The following is a 25,157-nucleotide window of genomic DNA, read 5'->3' as shown; positions in this document are numbered from 1 at the left end:
CTCGTGGACTGCCAGCACCAGGAGGTATCGGCGAACTGGCCAGTGGCACCGTCGCATTCGGAGAGGGGTTCACCCTCTGACACGTCTTACACATGCGCAAATATGTGCACGTCCACTTGTACAGCTTGGGTCACCAGTAGTGGCAACTAACCGAGCTGTACGTCTTCTCACGACCGAGATGACCGCTAAGTGGGGGGGGTTCGTGGGTCTCATAGAGAATACTGTATTTCAAATCCTCATCATACAATTCGTGGCGTATCCGTCGAACAGATGCTGAAAGACAGCAAACAGTTATTTAACGAATATCGGTGTAACCGTGCGCGCAAATGCACCGACAATTCCTTGTCCGACTTTCCAATCTCCTTGCTCCCGATGGCCTGTAGCAGCGATACACACATCCTTTCACCCGCGTATAGCAGCGCGGATCAAATCCGTCACTGACAACGCCACCGTCGTGATATGAGCAAGCTCATAGTCCAGTCTACGTCACAACGCATCAGTCAAATCATTCTGCTTTCCTGGCTTATACTTCACGTTGAAGTCAAATTCTGTAAGGAATGAGAGCCACCTGGCCTTCCTCTTCGAGAGGTGCGGCGACTTAGTCGTAGTGCGTGATGACGCATGACCTGTGTAGATCACAAACGGCTTAGGTGCACCCTGAACATGACGAGCGCATTATTCATCGCAAATAATTCCTTGTTTTGGAAAAGTTAGTTCCTCTCCGCAGCCTTAAGCTGGCGAGATTCGAACGCAATCATCCGATCTCGCCCCTCGTCGTCTGCTTGCAGCAGCCCACAGCCGATGACAAAGTTTATAGCGCCGCAGGCGACACTAAAAGGGCGATCGGGGTCTGGCAGCGCCAGTATTAGTGCATGAAGGAGGCTGTTTTTGACCCCCTCAAAAGCCTCCCGATGCTCGGTCCATTAACACAATTCTGAATCCTTACTAATGAGATTGGACACTGGCCGTGCCATTTCCGCATAGTTTGCGCTATACTTGTGCAAATAGTTGGCGAGGCCAAGCCACTTGCACAAGTCTTTTTGGCATACCTCGGCTCTTAGCCGACCATGCCACTCTTGGCATGCTGCGACCGCTCGAATACTTGAGAGGAGCTCAGTGGGTTCCGTGTCACTCCACGTTCAGCCCGCGAGCCAGCTCGGAACTCCTGTCCAAACCACCTTTGGTGTTCGACAATTGGGATACTCCGATAACTATCAATCTGACCGCCCCGGTCCAGTGCCCGCGCCAATAGCGCCAGCTGAGGTGGGTTCATCAATTACCAAAGCTCTTCTAGGGGACGTGTGCGCAGCGCCCAAGGTCTTTGACTTCCAATTTATCCATGGCTCATGATGTTCAAACCGTGCAATACCAATGATGAGGTTATTTCTTGGATACAAGGCTAAGCCTAGTAGCGTTCCACGCTATCAAAGTTATGAAATTTGACACCGAGGTCCACAGGGACCCTCACTACAGTGATACAAGTCCCCGTCGCTAAGAAAACATTGACGGTGTCACTCAACCGCGCTACCAGCACCTTAGAATACCGCCGAAATCCTGCGATCTTGGAGCGGTTAATATGTTTGTTTGTGATGAACGGTAGATGTCTGCAAACGATAGGTGCTTCAATTGCTTTTAAGTTGCCTCTTTCAATTATATCATCTGAAGTATGTATAACAACAGCATATATGTAAGTCGGACACTCACTAAGAAATTTTAAATGTTCCCTTGGTTGCAGGACATATGCCGCAGCTCCGGAAACAATCCAAAATCTTGAAGAGAACTGGGACTGGGGCCCCACATAGCTTTATATACGGCAATATGCGGTCATATCTGCTTAAAGTAGGCACTGACTTGCAATCAAAGACTAAAGCTTTTCCGTGTTCATATTATTGCACGTTAAAAAAATATTGTGCAGATGTTTTTCCAGGCCATAGGCTTCTTTATGCGAAATGTTGAATAGCACAATAGCCATTAAAAATTGAAAATAACACATTCACCTAAGCACAGACAGCTCATAGCATACGTAAGGGCGAAAAGGAGCGCCTATATAGAAGCCACCAAGGCAAGTAAAGGCTCGTATGGCGCATGAGTTCGAAATATTTTGCGAAACAGCCACCCTGATTGAATACAACAACCATATTATGATGGAAGAGATGCTCAAGTCATTCTTACGTCCAAAAGCTATTTGATTGACCTGAAGGCTATTGAAAACTGGGTGAATATCTTGTATGTACATTTTCGCAAGACATCGACACTCATCAACTGCATCAATATTTATACGTCCCGAAAACGCGATAAGATAAGCTCCAGTGCTGTACCGTTGGGATGCGAGGCGTAATCGAGCAAATGATATTACGATCTAGAAACATCACCAATCATTTAATGTTTTTGAGATTGTCGTGGGGGTATTACTGGTTTACGTTCGTTAGCAGACCAGAGAAGGTTTTACGATTATCATGAACTGTCGGAATAGCTGCTTAAAGAGTTCAGCCACGAGCTTAGAAGAAGTTACGAGACTCTTCCACTCTCACATAAAGGATCCTGTATATTGTCATAAGAGAGATCACAACTTAAGCTGGACACACACGACGACAACAGCGACAACAGCTGCTATCATGCAATTGACAACTGTATCGGCACATCTCATGTCACTGTTCATTACGTAGAAGTTTTAAGCAGCAAAGTACAAATTCTATTTTGCTTCGTAGGGTTGTAAATTGCCTCAAATATTCGGTAATTTGTACAATACAGTTGCAAAATAATGTGGCGCACGCGATAACAACTAATGACTTCTCTCAACTTTATTCACCATCGTAACATGCTACGATTTACAGTCAATACAACACAAAAGCGCATTCGGAAGCGCGTTAAGCCGACCCGACATGTACCATACCTTAAAGGTTTATTTGAAAAAAGATGGCTGTATGCTATTTTATGTAAATTGTTGGTGACGACTACGCTGTGCGCAGTAACGCATATGCTGTAGCGGTCAGAAATGACATAGAACGAGCAGTGTATACTCTTAGGGTCGACAAGAGCCCTTTTAAAGCCTTGTCGCAAACTGAAGACATGTTTTTTCTCTTTGTTTCTATAAATTTGCGAGTCTCTATGCTCAATTTGCCCATTGATAGCTGCTTGGAGTAGACACAACTTGCGTCAAATTCTGGAGCATTATAGACGACACGAAGTGTCTGGTTTAGATTTGGAAGAGCCAGAATAAATAACCTAACAGCCTTCACCAACAGGCTAGATGGACGTCCCCTGTACCGCAACCTTTCATCATTTAAAATCCTATTAAATTGATTTGTTAGGGGCCGAGGCATGTAGACACAATAGGAGCTATAATTGTGCAAAAAGCTAGGCTGGCCAAGCAATTGTGAAAAGCTTAAGTCTATTTGCGACAGAAGCACTTGGCAATTTACAATAGACTTGATCTTTGCGGGTCTGTTCGCGCACCATACTGCCCGATGAAGATCTCGCCGGCACCAAATACTAACTTGTTTACATTAACGAACAGCTCTTATAAAAGCATACATTTAAGCAATGCCCAAAATCGTTAAAAATGGGCTTCCACTTCCAAATCTCCGTGCGTTTCCTGACTGTGAGCGAATATACTGTCGAAATAGGTTTGTTCATAACCCTAAATAGCCCCGTCACACGCCAATCAACCGCCGCTGGTACGTTAGACAGTCCATGTTGCATGAACAGCCAATCTCTAAATCCCGCTCGGAATACTGACCGACGTGATAGAAAAATCACCGATTATATATGTACCCTAGCACACCACTGTTCAAACGGTAACCAACCGTCCTGTTTTACAGTACATCCTGTTTAGAAATCAGTGGTTGCGCAGCCTAGGAGGTGTTGTCAGCATGTTGAAGCATCGCTTTGCCAGCAGTCTTTCTAGAACAGCAAGCTGGCGCCGAAAGGGAGATTTATATTTTCTCACCAGATCTACTCCTAGTTTGGTACGCATGAGAGCGTAAATGACATCATCTTGGTTCCTTGGTGGTGGTCATTGACTTGAGTACCATGCTCCGTCCTGGAAACCAAAGCAATTACAAAACACAATCCTGATCCAGAAGCAACACGATTGTTCTTAAAATATTCTCTCACAGTGAATAACGAAAATCCGTGGGATTTTTTGAGGTAGTGTTTGCTGTACTCGTATTAGCTTATTTGCTATGCCCTCAATGTAGTTTTTTTGGTGACAGGTGATAAGCCCAGCAACCCCTGGCGAATTTTAGAGTCCTGCAACGTTTATAAAAAAAATACTCAGAGAGACGTTTTAGCTCAATAATACTTTTAAAGAAAGAAATAACATTCACGCTGATGATAATATACAAATATTCAGTGTCACTTGCATCTCGTACGTTTGTACAATGATGTAAGTAGCAAAATTGTACAAAAATGGTAGGGCGTGTACATTGTACACGTTAGATATGGAATCTCCAGTGCTGATGTGTGGCTATCCTTTTATATGAAAATCGTGAGAACGTAACGACCTTTCTTAAAAAGGGTAAGGGGGTACCCACCGCGCAAAAATATCACACAAATTGTCCCTAGGATTAAGAGCCATGCTCACGATTAGCACGGCAAGCACCATGTTAAAGCATCACGATTAGTACAGGAACGAATGAGGTTGATAGCACTTTTCAAAGAAAAGATTTGTGGACTACCAGCATTATATAGCGTTATATTAGCGCATGCAGAATACTAGAGATAGGTTATATTGTGGTTCAAACTGAAATTCACCGTCCATCTTTTTATTTTTAAAAGAGCCGAGATAAGTACTTAATTTTAAAGGTTGAATTTAGGTGGACTTTACAAACCCATCACCGATGTGCTGCTTAGAACAGACTCATTGCTTATGTATGAGATGCGCAAAACCCCATAATCAGTTGCTGTCACATCGACGACCGATTTTGGAGCAGACGGTATCTTCTTTGAAGATAACATGAGGGCAAGTAAAAATGCTAAATAAGCGATGTCAGCAGCAACTAGAAAAAATAATTTAACAATGCATTGCCCAGAAGTGATAATATTTCGCTTGAAGGGGCTTTTAGGCTAAGACAATTCCCGTTGAGAGGCCTGCAAAAACGCCTTCATCAGACGTCTGTGGGGAACCCACTCACCCCGCGTCAATAACTAATGTTAAGCGCCTGGTATTCGAGAGCAGGAACTGGGTTAATCTCTCTCTAGACACGAAAGAAAGTCATCGTTACGATTTCGATTCTAACAATTATCAAACCAGAATGCTGTGCTTCAGAATGGGCGGTGAGGTTAAGCACCGCAGTAGATGAGACATCTAAATATGAGAGGTAAAGAAGTGACAGAGTTTGCAGGTATCCGCACTGCCAGACCATGTAAACCGTGTGCATTCCAGTTTTGTGTCCAACCATCTAGGAGGCTATAAATCAGTAGATAAAGGATAACGCTTGACATATCTAGTTTTCGCTATGGTGATAAACCCTCTTTAGCAGTTACCGTCGACATACACGATCGCCGTACAGACGCGGTTCACGCCGAAATCTTATACAACTACCCTCTTTTTTGGCAATGTGGTTGCTATCGCGCAAATCAAGGACGATAACGTTAATGCAGCGAGGGTTAGTTGGCGTGCAGGATGCGGGAGTGCAACGACACGAGAGGGACGTTGCGTTCAACCAGACAGCTTGTGAGAAAATTGATCAGCTGCCAAGTGCATCGTGGTATTTGCAAATATTACAAAGCCAAAGAGCCAAAGATGTAAGCTTTGTGTGCCATCTTTTCTTTCGGCCAAATGTATGATCGGTTGATGAAATAAGTCATCCATGCACCACCCGCAAAAGACCGTTTGACTCAACGGGTCTAAGTTTAATCCGCGCCCAAAAAGGATAGCACGCTTTGCCCAGAAACGGAACCAAAAGCCTCTTAAGTTATGTGAACCCTCCTTCGCTCGTCTATTGCAAGAGAGATATAAAATATTGATTAAGTCTTAATTTAACCAATACCTGCTTCATCGGGTATTCGGCATCACATTACATGAGGCTACTTTCCAGTGTGTTCTTACGGACTCTTCTCCACAGAAATTTTATTGTCCTAGTCAGTACCACATTCAAGTAGTATAATGTATATTCCAGATCCACTTGAACCTTTGCTACCCGCATAACCACCAAAATGTTGACCAGGCTGGTCCTTACACTTATGTTGTCTTTAAAAAATACGCAATTTGGACATTCGACTAGGACCAAATGGTCGTGAAATACAACACCACATACACATCACAGTGTCAATTATGCGAGAATAGCTGCATCAGGAAATCAATTATGAATCCTCTCATGACATGATAACCCCCTTAGAAAGATGGGTTTCTCGACCAGCAACTCATGGCATTTTTCGCCCAAAAAAAAACCGAGGTGTCCTACAATAAAACGGTGTTAACAACATTTCAAAAATTGACCCGATCTCTCGCCTCGTTGAAAGACACACAAAGCTATGTAAAGAAGAAAATAATTCTTACATTTCGCCTCTGCTCTTTGCTATTACGCATTCAGTGCTTGTTTCCAAAGGTAGAAAATTTGCAGCATGTCCACGATCACAACGATAATAAGCCCATCACTAATGCACCAAGGGTTCCATTTTGCCCATCCTGAAGCACACTAATCGCAGCAACTCTCATCGACCGGATCAAATCTAAGTGCCGCTCAAACCAATAAGCGTCTACGGCGCCAAAGCAATTTTGCAGAAACGAGACCTGAAACTTCTTTAGTTTTTGATGTAAATATTTTTTTTCCACAAACAAATAAGCTGGTGCCCGCCCGGATAAGCTATCAGCTCACTTATCACTACAAGTGGAGTACGCCATCTTTTGCCTATCAAGGGGTGCCAGCAGTGAGCAGCCTTCAAAGGTTGACTTTTGCGATCTTCCTCGGCCGTGGTGGCATGTCGACTGTCTCAAAAAGTCCCGGCGTGTAGCTGATTCTGAGATGAACTGGTTGCCACCAGATATGCTCTCCAAGCCACGCTTTTCCACTGTAACATTCGGCTAACACACAGTTATCTAGAGCCGTATCCCTTCTTTAGTTCAGAACAAAGCACATATATTGCCGAGTGTTTAGGCGCTTGCTCAGTCTCTGACATATAGTTTTTCTAAGAGAGCGCTGTTCACGACAGTCCCTCATACATAACACACACGCTTTTGTGACGAGGAAGCGTATCTCAACGTGTAGAGGGGAGGCATGACTTAGAAAAAAAAGCGATTTCAGGCAAATTTGCTGCTAAATTAAAATGAGTTTATTCCCAAGTACATGCAAAACACCCAGGGGCTTCGAAAGAGTTACTTAAAAAACAAGAATTCCTCATATATAAAATCTAAGTGAACTGAGGTTTAACTTAGCTTGAACTTGTACAGATCTTGGTGTGTGGAACTTAAATTCTCAAAGCTTGAACCTCGACTTTTATGGAAAGTAACGAGTAGAAGTGACTAGCTTATGTCACTTACCTCGAAAGCGAGACACGAAGGTCTCATCAGCTGTACAAATGGTCAAGTATAAATCGGCAATCTATATTACACACACTGTTTGAAACTTCATACAAGATGTCACGTATGCATTTGGGAGCGCCGTACTGCAATATTTTTTTACCAATACCCACAATGTAAACAATCGGTGCATCGATGTACCTTCGTGTAATGCTTAAGCAAAGTCAATTAGTAAGACCAGGGTATTCTTCTAGCGAGCTCACATAAAACACAGGATCTCTTCGCTTTTTCTTCAATATATTAAATATTTAGTCTGCTCACATTCTCCGCAAAACGTGGCATGCTCACAACTTTGTCATATAGTCTGCGGAAACTACCTGAGTAGGTTGATGAATAGCATGCACAAAACCTTTTGGCTTATAACATACACGTGTTATTTATGTTAGTATCCCGGGCATCTGTTTATACCGTTGCATATCCAGCATCTCACCAAAGTGTTTATACGGTTGCAATGTACATGTCAAATCTGGTGCCCAGCACCCCGAAAAACACTCGCTGTATTCAAAACAACAGCTACCGGCACGTCGTGTTGTCGAAAACTTTATCGAGAGATTCTCTCCCAGTATCCTCACTGAGAATGGTGGCGCTGAGATTACCTACCTCTCTCAGACGAAGAAGGACTCCAATACCAGTACCACCGGCGTGTCTTTTGAAAAACCAATATCAAGTCCATATTTACGAAATGGTACGTTTTGTTGAAGACGACTCTATGGAAGTAGAACAGTAATGTAGACAAAATGTTTGTATGATTTGACAGAATGGGCGGATAACTTCTAACGTCATTTAGTTGCAAATTCGCATGTCAAGAAACCTCCCAAAATCAAAGAGTCGTGGCTCGTTCAATACAAGATTAACCGTAACATACAACGCCCAACTTTGTATCCAGGATGACCACCGATCTAAGCGTTGACAATTTCGCATGTGCGCACATATATTCGTACTTACTCACATATGCATGATCACCAATACACAGTGATCTGCGAGCAGATTTCTTTTTACTACGAGGTAGTGGGGACCCAGAGGGAATCATGTATGTCGCACAGTAATCTGTGCTGAAATTCCTCATCATGAGAAACTACCAAATGTTGAGCTCCAGTTGTTTTGGTGTTGAATTTAAGCAAAGCTTGAGATACGGATTAGCGATTGAAGCTGACGAGCGATTTGACGAAGCAGCATCTGATGCGCTTTGCTTTCAAGGTCTTTAGTAATACTTGTTGCTTTTGATCCATATGCTATATGTATCGTTTGAACAACGGGCAAAGTCACCATTGTGGCATGTCAAGTGCCGTGAACGCACGTTTGCCACCACATGAAAGCAGTCCAGCATTTTAATTATCTCAGAGGTACACATAGCAATAAAAAATGGCCATCTTGCCATTCTCGTGTGATACGTCGTTATGCGCGATGAAACATGATCAGTATAATTCACGAATAAATACCTACTATACCGGTTTAGCTTCAACTATGCAAAAATTATCTACTTTCTTGCAGGTAGCTTCTTTGCGTGAACAGACTAGTACCGCTTTAAAGTGACATATATATGTATATGGAGTAATGCCCAGAGTATGATAAAGTCTAGAGCGCCACGGGCTACAGGTGTATTTGATCCAGATATGACATAGCTACACTCAGTGCATACTTGTAGCCATTCAATAGCCTTAGAGGTCGCTTCTTATATCACGTCCTTACACCATTTGACAACCTTTCTCGATAAACTGTCGAAGGGCCATGCCATGTCGGGATATCTTACACCAAATATGGCCAAGTATTTGGTCAGGCCAAGTCACTTACTGAGGTATCCTTTAGGCATGGATATTGACCAATCTATGATGGCTTTGATTGTTGCTAGATTTCTCCGGAGGCCATGACAAGCCAAGTAATGAGATTTCGTCAGCCGAAGCGTGTGACGCATCCAATGTGGTTCAGGTCCTTACCGATAGAGTTGAAGCAAACGCACAATAGAACATCACACCAAGATGCAGTTTTGCCTGCAGAACATAATTTGAATTCATCAGGCCCGAAGTCATACTTCGAACAAACGACTTTTGTGTGACCTTGTTGCTTTATCAACAGGATGTACGGGATTGTCTTTTTTGTCGGAAACATTACTCAGGTACATCGACTCGAGCAATGCTCGCAGATGTTTACCGTGATTCCGTGATTCCCCACGTATTACTTATGTGCCCTTTGCGACAATGGACGAATATTTTGTCGAAAGAAAATTGTGTGTAGGCATGATGTTGTCTTTGAAGCTGCAGCACTGGACGACTGAATGCCGCTGTTGCAATATATTGTCCCTTGGGCATAACTTACAATTTTAAGAGCATCTTGTGCGATATTATCATTGCAGTCAGTGGTGTATAATTGTCATTCATGAGTAGATAGACGTGTACTTCGACAAAACCTAGAGGGCTGAACAATGTGCAACCAACCAATAAACGAGCGCTGTTTAGAACAGTTTTTGAAACACATCACACACGCTTGTGCGACGAGGAAGCAAACTCCGACGTCGATTTTAGGGCTTAAAGACAACTTTTGCAACCAAATTAACATGATTCAATGGTTTCTAGAGCTACGTGAATAACTCCGTAGGGCTCCTGGAGGTTTCACTACTAAAACCTCAAGTTTCCAAAAATCCCAATTTATGCAATCGATAATGTAAGCAGGTTGAACTTCGATTTTAATAATACAAGATCCTGGCTTTACAGAGCTTGAATTTTATAAAAGTTTGAATTTGATTTTTAAGAAAGCTCCTAGCAGAAGTGAATGGCTAACACCACCTACTTCAATAGACAGAGCCATGTCGATTTTGTCACCCCCTAGTACGACTCAGCATTCGGTATTACACAGAATGTTTGTGACTATATCGAAACATAAGCATGTGGGGACGCCATACTGTAATCGATTTCTCACAAATCCCGCAACGAACGCAGAAAGTATACTGAGATTTCGCTTTAAGTAATGGCGAAGTGTAGCCCCTACACGACTTTGGTTTGTTGCGTTAAACCTTCTCCCAAATTGGTGTTGGCACCAAAGTTTTAGCTGTGTTACTCTTTATTTAAAGCCCTATTCTAAAATACTCGGCGTTCGGGTCTCTGACACTGTATAAACTTTCACTTTACAAGAAAAAGCCTCTTTGACGTCATACCTTGCTTGTAGTAAGGGCAGTTGGTGTGTGTCGCAAGAATTCGGAAGCATGAATAGGATTTTTGACATCGTGTCGCCATGAACTGTCTACAATGGATAAAAATTATCTGTACACCTTATATCATTTATCATCGCGATAGCCGTTCTGCGAGTGTTCCGGATGACGGACACCGTTATGACAGATGATCAAATCAGCGGCTCCTTTGGTTTTGACCGCTCTATTCCGGTGACTTCACCAATCTATACTTCTTTTCACAAGTTACTTGTGGATAAATCTTTGAATGTTGTAAGTGTCTGCCGGAGGAAGTGAATTTAGCCGTTCAGCCCCAGGTTTTTCACAGTTAAATCGTAAATATTTGAAGATCGCCCAAACCCACTTCGGCTTCCTAGCATAGGTAGGATCATTGCTATTCAAAGCATTACCACACAAAACTGGCACGCAACATTCTCAACAACCGGTTTCTTAATGGCTCATGGAATTCACGTTTTGCCATATCTAGGATTATAGGTAATTATGTGTCCGAGCCTAACACCAGATATTACCCCATGTTGTCAAAGTCTCAGTCATTGATATAATGCTCAAAAGAAATATTCAAACTTTGTTTAGGTACTGCCGCAAGATTTTCTTATATCAGATACGTGACATCTTCAAAGCTATGCGTGCTCCTTGCTATTTTTAACAGTCGCGCGTCTGACGGAATTAAAAGCTCTCTTAAATCAACCTTGACCCTCCGCACCAACACAAGCCCGAAACAGTGCCGTTGAGAACCAACAATTCGAGACAATCCGTTTCTATCTTTCTTAGCAAGAGACGCTCAAATTTTACTAGATGCGACGATTCCCGACCTTCAGGTGGCACAATAGAGCCAAAATCTTGCCTTAAATACATCCCTACAGCTACCATGACATAATATTTCACCACAAGGATTCAAAAATAGATTTTGCGACGGGTCCCAACGCTTCGTATTCCCTAACGGATAGAAGAAGGGATACACAGCGCATTGACACACAATTTTGTCACAGGTTCAACATCTGCGAGTTTTATAGTACTCGCAAATAGTTTTCTTTTCTTTTTTGGTAGATCTAGGATTAAAAGCCTCTAGCGAGCACGTAGAGCTTCTCTTTGCCTAACCTTTAACTGGCCATCGTGACACGTAAGTTGAACTCCATATGTAATATGACACCCAACCGCATTTTTTAAAGGTATCAACCTGCTTTTGCCTTATTTCTTTGGGACCAAAAAAAAATGTTTATAATGTTTTTGTGCTCCAGATGTAGGATTTACGTATAGAACTTCTATAGAAAATGCTTTGTTCTTTACACGGAGAGTGTTGAAGCGTCAGATGTCGTGCCTAGTAGCCAGACAAACTGTGTGCGCTTCAAATTTCAGTGCTCGCATCGAGAAATGCAATAAGAGCAAATTGCATCCAAGCGTGGAGAGCTCAACTGTTGTGATGGCGGTAGACCCCCTCTACGAGGCAGCATATGTTTTCATCTTCACAAATAAACTAAAGGAAAAAATGGCATTTTCAGATATTTACTGGCTATAACTTACGCAGGCAAGACATCTACCGGGACAAGAATACTAAGCGTCGGTGGAACTACCACCACCTGACAGCATAAAGGTTTTGATGTCAAGTTTTTGAGTCTTTTGGGAGTATAAGCTAAAATGTTTATAACTTCGGCCAGGCTCAAGGTCGAGAACCGGCCTGTCGCTCCAGCGTCCCCAGACTAGATACTCAAATAGTTCAAGTTCTCCCCGAATTATTTTTTTTTATTAAAGCTGGGTCTTGATATATCAACGGGCTTGCTGTGCGCATCGCACTGAGAAAGCTTCAACTCAAAACGTTTACGCGGTAGCAAACGCACGAGGGATGGGTTTGAATACAGTCTCAGGTGCGCTGAATAAGAGTTCAACAAGCACTGCTTTTTCGGGGAAAGCATGGAATAAAAAGAATTAAATCTCATACTATCAACTACTCGTTACAATCTGTAACAACAAAAGTGTATAGCAGTGCATATAACGCAATTTATCTGCTTCAACTAGCGCATGGAGGATGCGCTCGCGCGTTCAACCGGAAAGCTAAAAAAAGACTAGATTTCCAGTTTGTCTTCAGATTTCAAGTGCAACATCTACTTGACTGTCTGCGTTTACAATGCATTGCCAACATAAGGCTAGCACTCAAGTGTGCCACGGGACTCTGCTTTACACAATATCATCCACTTCATCAGAATATGTACTTTGGTAACCCGAGTCCTGCATAATCGTACAAAGATTTAACGCGGATGCAAACACTAAATTATGTTCCCCAGAAGATGTAGTCCACATTAGTGCTCATACATAAATTAGCTTGTTAGGACATCACACAAAAACTAATGCCTAACTACCACCCACTGCATTTGAAGATTTGCTCATTCACTTACACATAGTACTGCTTGTTCTTACGAGCATAATCCATTCGAAAATCTCTCTCTCTAGCGTTTCCACCGACTCGACAATCCTCTGAAAAAGGCGTGGTTCTTGTAGTCGGCATCTTACAGCTATTGTGGTGAATAGGGTGAGGCGTTCTGATTATTTAAAGTCATCATAACTATCCGTGTGCCGTTCAAACAACTCCATCCTTACTTTGTCGGTAAGGACGGAGCTGTTTGATTGGTACACGGAGAGTCAGCTAAATCGGAGGCATACAACCCGTTTTGTCTCTCCTCTACGTGTTTTGAGCACAAGAGATCCCGTTTTGTACGACGAAAAGTATAAAAAAGTCATGAGCGGAGATGATTTCGATTGTTAGCTCACCACTGGTAACCTTGGTGCGTTTCATAAAGCCTATACTTACCGTCTGTAAGTGCAAGAGACGCAACGACTTATCCACGTTTGATAATGTAACAATCATCTGCTAAAATTATCAAAAGTTGCCTGCCACACCGAATCGAATCAGCAAATTCCTTGCACGCACATTCACGTGGGTCTTCTGCTTACATAAACAGCAAAAAATGTGCTGAAATGTCGCTCCGCGAGCATTATCTAACCCCGTAGGACACGGGCCGTCAGAAAGACCGCATTTGCATAGATCAGCAGCGGCAGGTGACTTGTTCTCTTATGAGGGCAATGCCTTGGGTAATGACTGGCGGAAGTCACAAGGTGTTCCACTCGTAATTGAGGCCCTAAAAAAAACGCGGTTTTTCATTCTTCACACAACTTTGCAACCTAGTCTGAGTGAGGTTGACAATCGACTGGTACGTCGCTTATGCGTAGTATATGACACAACCGAACGTTGAGATGGAAACGTATCCCCATAAGTGCCCTCTATAATCCATTCTACTCAAATCCTTTATTCTGCTAATACATTCGCTTGCTAAGTCTCAAGTCTTCAGAAAGGTTGAGCTTTACTTGCAGGTGAGAAGCGAGTTTTGCTGATCAATCCTGTCTTTCCTGTTGAGTAGGAGCTGATACAGAGATTTCGTCAAGTTGTAAGGGCAAAGGTGTCATACAATATCACTGAAGGGGAAACTAACTTTCCATAAGTTTTCAGAGCGAGGGTGACCCTTCAACTCACTGGATTATTCTTACAAGTTTTACGGGCAACCTATCCGTTCTACATAGAAATACGTCACCCCCCTTGTAACGGCGTTACACGTACCCTTGTATGAAAGGGCGGGTCGCACAAGATGGCGCGACCGTACATAGGTGTGGATTGCACGAGTTGGTGTAACAGCACAGTGGTGTGGCTAAAGCAAAACAAGAGGCCACCACGTGGCAGGATTGCCAGTAGTCATGCATATTAATTAGGTTGTACTATATTAATTTGGAGAACCTAGGGTTTTAGATATTGGCGGCTCTGCTGCAACTAAAGCAATTAAATACGGTTTCAATTTTGAACTAATGAGCGTCTTTACCTTGGTAACAGGTTAACGTACATGGAGATAGCAGATCGCAATCCGCTACACTCGTAATGATTCTTGTAATGAAAGTAAGGTTGGTGACCTTAGCTTAGCGTCTTCTAAGCAAAGAGCTACGGTAGCCCCGCTGCGCTTGGTAGCAGTCGTAGTCAATTTACGCTTGAGTTCTACGACTGATCCTCTGTGAGGATGAAACACAACATCATTTTGCCTTAGGGCGTGCAGGTCGGACTTAATAAGCTAATGTCCCTGATAGGCCATGAGGGCGTGGAGCACCTCGTTTCGCAAGGACCCGAAGCAATAATCGCGTTAGAGGCATTTTTGGGCGATGATAATGCTCTGTTAGAGCACCTACAGCAGATGCTGTCAGTGTTGACTGCGTCCATGATGCCATCAACAACGACGGAAGATTTACCCGACTCCAGGCCGCTCATGGTGAGCGTTAAGACCTTCGAGAATAAGCATCTCCTGCTCTGGGTAAGGAAGGCCAAGAAGGCTATGGCATCCGCCATGCCCGAGAACGAGCAACAGCGCGTGACGCTAGCTATCCAAGCTCGGGGGCCGAGCGCGAGAATGAGCACTAACGTGCAGTGTTTCGTCCCCTCCGGAAAGGAGCTGAAGGGTCAGCTTTTTCGAGTGTTCTCGCCGCCTAATCAGGCATGTCGCGTGTGATCGCGTTTCCTCACTGCTCGACAGCGAAAGAAGGAATTGGTGGACTTTGTCCAAGATTTGAAAACTCCTAGTGCTGGGATGGCAGCAGATCCTCGTCTCAAGCGGTCGCGGCGACCATCTTTATGGAGGGCCTCCGCACTGGCGTGGCCAGAATGTAAGTCTTTCGTGTTCATCCGTCTTATTTTGAAAAGAAATAAACGTGGTATTGAATGCCGAATTCAACTTCAAGTCGGCATGACTTGGTTGGAATACACACCCTGGGAGCTCGTCAAGCAGGCCTGAGCCAATGGATCTCAGCTGTGCTTAGAAAGAGGAGGGGAAAATCCGAAGTTCCGAGTTTGAACACACGACGATGTATTGTCTTTGGAGTCTTCCGTCACCTTCGGACTGGGCCAAGCGCGTAACAGTTCGTCAAATTGACGTCCCGTTTCTAACTAGTCTGTTTTGACGCTGGAAATCGAGAGATCCAATAAGCGCGGGCGCCCTACTTGGAAAAACGTGAATTCCGCTTAAAAGAGGTATAGGGCAGCAGGGCCCCCTCCCGAGGAGCCCCGTGCTCCTGAACACGGAACGTGTGTGCAAGCCGGGCTTGCTGGTCGTAATAGCGACCGTGAAGAGTTCTGAAAAACCATGGAAGATCCCTATCCATCGATTCCGAGGCGTCGAGAAATTATGCTTGTCCGATCCTACATAAGGCTAGCCCTCTCGGCAGAGAAGCTTCTCTGTCGAGACGGTCAAACATGTTGATTGCTTGTGTCAGTAATCCTGTAAATATTACATCTGTGAGTACCACGATTTTGCTCGGCAATTTAGAGATTGCGTTTTTCTCCTCAGTATGTCGTCGCCTCTCGCACGCCTTTATAGTTTTCACATTTTTGACTCCGGGCAGCCCTCGCGGCAAGAATTTTGTACTATATGAAGGGGGCTGGAAAAGCTTATTGCACGTCCCACGTGTATTAAGATCATCCATGGCAGTGTTAGCTGCAGCCTCTTCAATGCAAGGTCTTATAATAAGATTTCTCAGGTATTGGACATTTTTTATCAATACTTGCCTTCCTTGACTGTGTGAAGCGCATGTGATACACCTCATTAGGATGTGCGAAAACAAACTGTCAGCGAACAAGATACGGTAGATTCCCTTCTCTCCGAGGAAGAGGTGTTTCTTACGTTCTACCTGTCCTCTGCATGAATTGCGCACTCCTTGACCGTTTTTTTGTCACTACGCCGCTACAGGAATCAGGACAACATACAGCTCGTCTTTAATGCTAGACATAGCTTGCTGGTCCAATAACGAAGACTGTCCGCTACTATCGTAGCCTCTGTCACGTCGCGATGACAAATTTTGATCATAACGACATGTCAGCCGAGTCGGGGTGGAGCCCTTACACTCCTATGAGCGTGGGACTTTTGACTAAGAAAAAGCCCCTGAGTTCTGCCCCGCGAGATTTTTTTAATCCTACAAGCTTCATTCCTTAGTACCTCCATTTACATTTGGGCAGCGGCTGGGTATATCTGTACCATGCATAAGTATCATATGCCGAGTAATGAATGCTGATGGCAGCGTTGCACTCGGTTCACGCGCTGGATGAGGAAGAGAGGTCGCCGCAACTGTCTTACTGCTTTACATTTCAAATACAGATGTCCAGCAAATCGTCAATAGGTTCTTGACATTGCAAAGTACAAAGAACACTGTTGACGTCGAGGAACAAAGTCAACACCTATTTTCAGCACTGTTGTAATAAGCATGCTATTGCAACTACTGCAAAGGTTCAGACTTGGAGTAAGCCGATTGCATAAAAAGCGAGCTGTTCGGGATGCGTTTCTTTCTTTGTCTGAGGCGATACAGGTAGCGATGTGCCAGGTGGTATGAGGCAATTGCACCAATGTAATTCATCGAAGTGGAAGTTTCAATTCACGTGGTTTTCTTGCTGTGGAGGGTACTTCTCCATCACGAGATTATGTTTTGAGCCCTAGTAAATCCGTTGACTCACTATCCAGCGCACATGGAAATTAGCCACTCTAAGTGCAGACACAGTCCCAGCTGAGGGTGATTCTCCCTTTGGCTAAATTGCGTGAGCTCTTTCGACGATGACGAAACGTTCACTCTCTGCGGGATATTCAGAATTGGCCAATACAGGAATAAAATACATTTTGGAGTCATGAACCAAGCAATGACATAGTGCGGGGCAAGTTTAGGCCCACTATGCGATGCAAAATAGTATCGATCGCCTTAAGGAGTAGGTACCAGAGCTACATCAGATGATCCACTCTTCGCCTGAGTTTTTTCAGTAGATTGAATAATGATAGCAAATACATGGCACGGCTTCAGCTAGCTTACATTGACGACTAGGGTGCTCATGCTATCTGTGAACATTGAGTCAGTCACTCAATTTACGTCCTGGTCAAGACGCAAGTGGCCAGATACAGCGGTTTTGCAACATTAACTTTTGGGCTACATTCAGGTTCTTCAGCAGTATCTGAAAAAAATCCTATCTTGCCTTCGGCACCTTATTTTCTGTTGCACTTTATGGCTCTAGCCTAAGCGTCGCGCACTCTGCTCATGATATTTAATCCCATCCAGGTAAAATTCCTGACTCTGCTGCGAAGTTTAGCCGAACTATTATCAGCAAGTCGTACAAATCGATCGCAGCTCCCAACCGAAAGCCAAGTCACTTTGTAACGGTGCCATTTCAAGCACGAAGGGTAATAAAGCATTTTCATTAGATAAGGTAAATCTTGAAGATAAGTGCAAAGAGTTATTCGAAGCAAATAATTGGTGCGCGTAAGTTCAATACCTTCCTTCTCGTGATTGAAGCAATTACTCGGGTCATCTGTTTGTAAATGGCCCGCGGTGGACTTGTGAAATTAGTTGTCAGCACCCAGAGAAGAGCTCGCCAATACTTTGCAGTCGAACACATTTCTGGATCCGATACATTGGCCACCGATAAGGCGTGTTGGCAGGAAGGAACTAGGGCTGGATTACTATCTTGCTGCTTTTTGTTAGAAATATGATTACCGTGTTTTTGTCCATCGACGCAAAATCTGCATAGATTACATATGGATAAGAAAAAGCGGGTAAAATAAAGATTGACCAGATCCTATTTCATGGCAAAAGGCTTCTTGTCATGAATGGGGTATTTCTCCCCTGCTGTTTAAGCAAACGCGACGTGGTAATGCCCACTAGCAAAATGGCGAAAATCTCATACCAAAGTTTGAAGCAGCATAATTTAGCTAATTTAAATGTTAAAGGTAGAATCGGGGCGCGAACGCGACCTTTTTTCACAGCTTTGCGAGGTGCATCATCTGCTATGCCCTAATATCATTTGATATACGTTTTGTAGAGATTAGTGGGGGCGTATCGCCATAATTTGCACTAAAGTCAATTATTACTTATTTTAAACACCGGCACTAGATACTACACGCTGGGTTTGTTCTTTGTACGATATACCTCACAGGCCAACAAAACATCGGTGGCAAAGACACACTCGTCTATATTGGCTACCATCTAATCTAATTCCAAATACCCCAGCTCTACTTGCAAGTGGTAAATGTGTCTCTTCGCATCTGGCCTTCCCAAGGCTGTGCGAATGTAGACAATTTATTGTTGTATCATGAATATTTAGCCAAAGTGTAGCCTGAGTAGCTACGTCTCAGCAGCCTTCTCGATATAACCAGCTACAGCCACAGAGTCTCACCCCGAGCACTCACCACAGTAAGGAAGTATTTGTGTCAGTCATAGCAGTTGATACATAACCTTCGCTAGGTATAGAAAATACAGCGAGGTGATACTAATCATGTTGTTTCTTAGCATACCTCTTTGAACTTGATTTTTGCTCTAAAAGTGTCTGTATCCAGCATAGTGTAAACCTCCACAATTTGTCACTTGTCGTGAGCCTTTCAGGCAAGAAATATCAGCATTGAGTAAGTAAGTTTACTTTCTCCTACAAAATTGCTTCGTACTTCGAACGGATGATAGGGTCTATATTGTCATATATATTATTGAATGCTACTGTTGTGTTTGATCCCAGTCAATTGCATAACGCATTCAACAGAGTGTTCTAACAACATACGCATTCATGACGGATAACGAGCTCAGCTTTATCGCCGGTACCAACCGCATCATTTGGGTAGTCTCATTATCTTGCAGTTTATCGTACACACACCCAAGAAATATCTCTTCAAGCTCAATAATGAGAGGAAGCGTACTGACAACGACTTCATCTGTCACTCTATGCACGAGTGAGTAATCTTTCCTGGCCAAACTTTTGTGCGGATTGACTGCATCACACGGTGAGCGCATCAAATGGTAGTGCTGACTCAGTAATACTGTTATATCGTGACGAGAACGACCTAGACTTTGTAACGGCATATTTGATCCTTGTATTTGTGCTTTCCGATCATCCATCTCTACCGGGCTTGGTACAGGAAATATTGGCTTGGACTCCCTGAATCGAAATTTTTCTGTGCAACGTCCAAGACGATCCCGTTTGGCTAACGATAGCACTCGTAGTGAGTCAGACAGACGCCTGAGTCGTGGAAGGGCTGTAAACTATAATAGATTGAAACACGATGTGTTCGATAGCCTGTCTCCAAAAAGCGTTTTACTTTTACGGCGATTGTTGGCTTTGAAGAGGTTAAAATAAGGGCTAGATGCGGTAACTTGCTTGCCTGGAGGCACGCAACACTAGTGTGAATAAGCTGCTGAGGCACCTTGAGGTTCCTTTCCCGTCAACCGGACCTAGCTGCAGAACAAATGGCATTCACGCTCGTTTGATATCCAGCCCTAAAAGACAGGGTCAAAAAATGCTATCCCATTAGAAAAAAAGCAACTGACACAACGACGATTTTGTCAATGATTTGGACGTTGCTACAGTGCGTCACACCTGCGGTCTCCAAGCTTGAGACCGCGCTCGAGAATGAGCACTCGCATGCAATGGTTTGGCGGAAGAAGCATTCCTCATTTTAAAGTCGTTGGTTATTGTACTGTCGGATCAGGCGAATCGGGCTTTGAACAAATTTCTGTTCGTTCGATGATCAAGGCGAAATGGTGAGCTATGGTTGCCAGTTGTAAAATCTAATCGCCGCGATAATAGCACACCACCTTTCAGGCAGCCATTATTACCATTTAACGATGGGTCTCAGACATAAGACGCTTGCTCAAAGATCGTCATCGTACACCCCGACTCTTCCAAATGATGCGGTAAGTGCCGGATTGAATGTGCCGCACAACTTCGTACCGCGAGGGCCGGTTACGTCCGGAGAGGGATGCTCTATGATCGCACCAGAGGCGAAAGACCTCGGCCAGATGTTTTTCTGTGCTAGGATAAAACGTTTGCGCCTTGCCAACTCTTTTAAATCTCGGCTGAGGGCCACAGATGGTCGATCTTGAGTAAGAGATCGACCAACCAATTCCTCGCAGGAAAAATGATAGGTAGTAGGTTGTAAGTACAATAGACATAGAACGAGCAACTGGATAAAAGCCAAGGTGTTTTGTGCATCGTAGGTTGTAAGTACAATAGACATAGAACGAGCAACTGGATAAAAGCCAAGGTGTTTTGTGCATCGTATATGCTGAGGTCAGTAGGACACAGTCATCATAGTGGCGGCTTCTTATGAGAGGGTGGGACTCATAGCTCATAGTTGTTGATTACTAACATCCACATTCCGGGCTATGTGAGGCCATTGAAATCTTTGATAGATTATGAGGCTTCGTGCAATTAGGTACGACGCGCAACTTTTAAAAACAGTAAAGAGTATGCGTCGGCATCAAAGATTTTCAATAGTTATACATTATTCTTGCAACTTGCAAAAGGACACTAGAAAAGATTATGCCATACATTTCTGTGAAATTTGAGGCTCTGACAACACGGAATCTTGTCTCGGCTTAGAAGAGTGTTCTGACTATGAGAGCTCGCGTGAACAAGTGCGCATATTTTGGACTTGTGTGTTTCACCTCAGAGCGGATAAAAACAACTAGTGATGAAGTATTTTATGAATGACTAATATCTAGTATTTATTTCGTCCATATGAAGACTTAATAAATATCTTCTGGTACAATATATGTTATCATATCTCGATATTTAACTACTTTCTTACTTGACATGAGGCTAGCAACCCCCTTTATATACCGATAATATGAGTCCCCTGACTCGTTCAGGTAGATCCATCCGGACCGTTATTTGATGACTCTCAAGGAAGCCGTCGGATCGTTTGATTACATCATTCAATACTGGAAATGATGGCTGTCGCGTCTTCGCGGCGCATTCAATCTGTACTAAAATGTACGTGGAGTACCTTAGGGGCTAACACGGCCAGCCAAGTCGCCCCAAGACATCGACAAAGCATTCTGGGAGTGAATGCTTGCCACCAAGTCTTTTGAGATTGAGTACTATCGCAAACCCGACGAACAAATCTTTTGTCATTATCAGGCAATCGCCAAGGTGCGCGACATGCGTTTTGATACGCGAAACTCGTATGCGAGGGACAGATCGAGGTAGATATTGCTGCATGTCGAAGAGACATGGTGGGATCTGCACTACCTGCGGTGTCACTGCATTTGTCTTCGTCGACTTCTATGGCTGGATCCCAAGCGATTGGACAGCGTTCATCATTCATTTCGGCTCCTAGTGCGGCCAGTGGGGGTTCTTAACTTCCCACTCACGAACTGGGTCACGGCAATCAGCAAGGGGTTGCTAATGTGGCTCTCAAGAGCTATCCGACTCCGGATATTCGAGCCATTTCATAAGAAGCTGTAGCGAACCACGGTGAAGGCGTGTCCACACTATCTTTTCCACATGGGAGTGGGCAACCCCGTCTCGGTCTACCACCGACAACGAAATTCTCGATGGTCGGACAGTCATGTCATCTGGGGCGTTTTTATCGGCTCCATACTTGCAGCTACGGGACGAAACGATGTGTCTGAACGTCGTCGTTGCATCCTCGAATGCAAATGCGAACGCGATCGCAAAGATGGGTCATCAAATATTGAAAGTGACGAAATCACTGTGGGCTAAAGTCTGCCATGTGGAGGTGAGCATTCACGCAGCAATGTCTGCATTATATCCGGAAGCCGCTTGGCTCCGATTGGGAATTTGCGTCTTCGTGACAAAGTTCATCAACTTCACAGTGCTGTGGCACAGACTGATTTGACACTTGAGTTTCAACGACGCGTTCGTACACATTCACAATTTCCGTCGCCGTAGTACAATCAACCTCGTTCGTTCAATCCATACGATAAGTGGATTTACTAAGGTATAGTCTGAGCAATCCAACAGAAAATTTTGGATCCAGCTTGGTAAGCCCAATGTATATGCATTGCCAGCACATTTCAAGACCACGAAGGGACCAATGTATCGGAAAGAAGCTTGGAAGATCCAGACTAGAGGCGGCAGCGTCAGCCATGTTCTTGGTACTGACTCGTACATAATCACCATCTTTGAGTACATCTGTGTTTTCACGTTCATGTGTATCAGCATCAGAGTTCTGAAAATTTTGCGCTTTTGCCATAAGAACAAGTACGCGTGATACAACATTTGTTCTTTCGGTCATGAACTTATCAACACTTTTACGAATTCGATGCTTGTCAATTGTGGTGAGTCGGAAGGGAAACGCTTGCCGAACTTCTTCCTTACCAGAATCTTGCGTGTCCATTATCAGACAAAGAGGCAATACTGGATGGCAAAGGTCATTAATGGAAAATAACGTCAAGCGAGTTGAAGCATGGAAAGCATTGTTGATAGCACATTCAACCATCGGGAGCAGATCACTTAGTGTCGTCGCGAGGATGCATAAAAATTGCGTAGAATGTTTTCTACAACGCGATTTGCTTCGGTTTGACCATCGATCTCTGGATGGTGCTTGGGGCCATCTCTAGGTGCGCACCTAATCGGCAAAATAAGCTTGTCAAAGAGCCCGCTGTAAAGCGCGTATCACGGTAATGACTCTGGTAATTCATGATGTCGAAAGACAGGATCGATAAGTAATCGAGCGCTCGGTTTCCCAGTAACAGAATCAACCGTTGGTGCGAGGTGCAGAATCTTGCTTAGACTGTCTACAAAGACTAAAATACCATTGTTCCCAGCGGCATCAATAGATAACATAAATGAACATTCAAACTGTCGGACCGACAGCAATCTGCTGGTATTGGCGGACTCTGCAATGGCTCCAGACTGCGTGGGTAGAGCTTACCACGTTGACATACGTCGCAACCACAAAGGTACTTTTTAAAACAAGCTTACATTCTGGGCCACCAATGTTTGTGTGCAATCGCTGTACAAGTCTTTATCGATCAAGATGATCTGCGATCGGCGTATCGTGTCTTCATAAACCAACTTGTGCTTTCAGTTCACGTTGTCAGGTACGCAAACCCGAAAGTCATCTGCTTCATGTACTCGAGAATACAATAACCCGTCCTTGAAGAAGTTGAGATGGATTTTACCGCGAACTCGCAGGGATAATGTCGACAAGACTGAATTAATTGTAGTTGTCAACTACTTAAGAATGTCAGAACAAGATGGATTGTTGGGATGTGATTAACGTATCATGTCGAACACGCTGAAAGTAGCTTGCGAAATCATGGATAATTCATAATCGGGAAGCCGAAATAATGTACATTCAATTTGCCTGAATTATAAGCTACTGTAATGTTGTATTCTACAAAAAGTGACAACCAACGGGCCATTGTTGTGACGAGTGTGGCGTTTGAGTTGCTGTACGCGGCGATGCGTCGTCGGTAGAAACAACGAATGGCTTGGACCCCAAGAGGTGGGCTCTAAACTTCACCAAAGCATATTGAATTGCCAAAAAATTTTTGTCGTTGACGGGGCAACTCCGTTCAGCTGTCTTTAGCTGCCTCGATAGATATGAGATGACATATTCTTGTCCATTAACATCTTGCTACAGCAATGCACATCCGATCGCAAAGTCGGAGGTGTCGCACACAACACTTAACGGTAAACTGTCATTTAGTAACGCCAATGTTGGCGCTGCCTATTAGCTGTGTTTGATCTCGTCAGAGGCGACTGCACAACTAATTGTCCATAACCACTCTTGATGTTTCTCCAACAAATTTAATAGCGGGCGTGCCATATTGCCATAATTCTTGGTATACCGATGGAGATAGCTGGTTGAACCCAACCATTTCCCAGTTAATCGGTGACGGCCACTCTGAGATCACTATGATCTTTACTGGGACTGTGTAACGGGTTACACGCACTCTTGTATGAAAGAACGGGTCATACAGGATGATATGACCGTAAATAGGTGTGGATTACACAAGTTGGTGTAATCACACAGTGGTTTGGCTTAACCGTAACAAGAAGCCACTATGTGATAGGATTGCCAGTTAAACTACATAATAATTAGATTTTACTAGATAAATTAGGTATTACTAGATAAATTAGGTATTACTATATTATTAAGGAAACCCTAAGTATTAGATACTGGCGGTCTCTGCTGCAGCTAAACCAATTAAATACAGTATCAGTTTTGAACAAAAGAGTTCACTCACCTTGGATATGACTTTCGGTACTCTTGGAGGCAGCGGAATGCGATCCGCTGTACTCATAATGGTTCTTGAAAGAATGTAATGTCGATGACCTTAACTTAGCTTCTTCAAAGCAAAGAGCTACAGCAGCTCCGCTGCATTCTGACCGAACACCTTCGACACCTATAAAAACAGCCCAAAACTGGTTTTCTCGGCGCATAATATACATTTATCAATGTTGGCAAAGAGCTGATGTTCTGTCATACACGCCAATACCTGTTTCAGGTGTTCGGGATGAACTTGATCAATAGATCGGTCTGTTTCGGGTTTCTATTGGGCAAAGATGATATCGAATTACGTCGACGCGAGCGATCGCAATGAACAGAATAAATGCGTAACAAGACGGCTAGTCGTCGCAGGTGTATTGGATAG

The 25,157-nt window shown here is 43.8% G+C and overlaps 4 protein-coding genes across 4 annotated transcripts; 2 read left to right on the top strand and 2 right to left on the bottom strand.

The window, feature by feature from the left end:
* Positions 1-5,270: 5,270 nt before the first annotated feature.
* On the top strand, positions 5,271-5,681 carry PHALS_09683 (uncharacterized protein; the record flags this gene model as incomplete). Its single annotated transcript, XM_024724983.1, has 3 exons — positions 5,271-5,282; positions 5,346-5,420; positions 5,484-5,681. 3 exons carry the CDS (start codon positions 5,271-5,273, stop codon positions 5,679-5,681), a joined length of 285 nt encoding a protein of 94 aa, XP_024575805.1.
* A 5,642-nt stretch (positions 5,682-11,323) lies between these two features.
* Positions 11,324-11,573, bottom strand: PHALS_09682 (uncharacterized protein; the record flags this gene model as incomplete). Its single annotated transcript, XM_024724982.1, has 2 exons — positions 11,324-11,339; positions 11,407-11,573. The coding sequence occupies 2 exons, from the start codon at positions 11,571-11,573 to the stop codon at positions 11,324-11,326; spliced, it is 183 nt and encodes a 60-aa protein (XP_024575804.1).
* Positions 11,574-13,673: 2,100 nt separating this feature from the next.
* PHALS_09681 (uncharacterized protein) lies at positions 13,674-13,948 on the top strand (the record flags this gene model as incomplete). The annotated part of the gene is made up of 2 exons (XM_024724980.1): positions 13,674-13,702; positions 13,741-13,948. The coding sequence occupies 2 exons, from the start codon at positions 13,674-13,676 to the stop codon at positions 13,946-13,948; spliced, it is 237 nt and encodes a 78-aa protein (XP_024575803.1).
* A 7,997-nt stretch (positions 13,949-21,945) lies between these two features.
* PHALS_09680 (Chromo domain/shadow) lies at positions 21,946-22,789 on the bottom strand (the record flags this gene model as incomplete). The annotated part of the gene is made up of 3 exons (XM_024724979.1): positions 21,946-22,061; positions 22,133-22,243; positions 22,474-22,789. 3 exons carry the CDS (start codon positions 22,787-22,789, stop codon positions 21,946-21,948), a joined length of 543 nt encoding a protein of 180 aa, XP_024575802.1.
* Positions 22,790-25,157: the final 2,368 nt, after the last annotated feature.

Source organism: Plasmopara halstedii (genome assembly GCF_900000015.1).
Source record: "Plasmopara halstedii genome assembly, contig: Scaffold_430, whole genome shotgun sequence".
Classification (NCBI taxonomy): domain Eukaryota; phylum Oomycota; class Peronosporomycetes; order Peronosporales; family Peronosporaceae; genus Plasmopara; species Plasmopara halstedii.
This window is presented reverse-complemented; position numbering and strand designations above follow the sequence as displayed.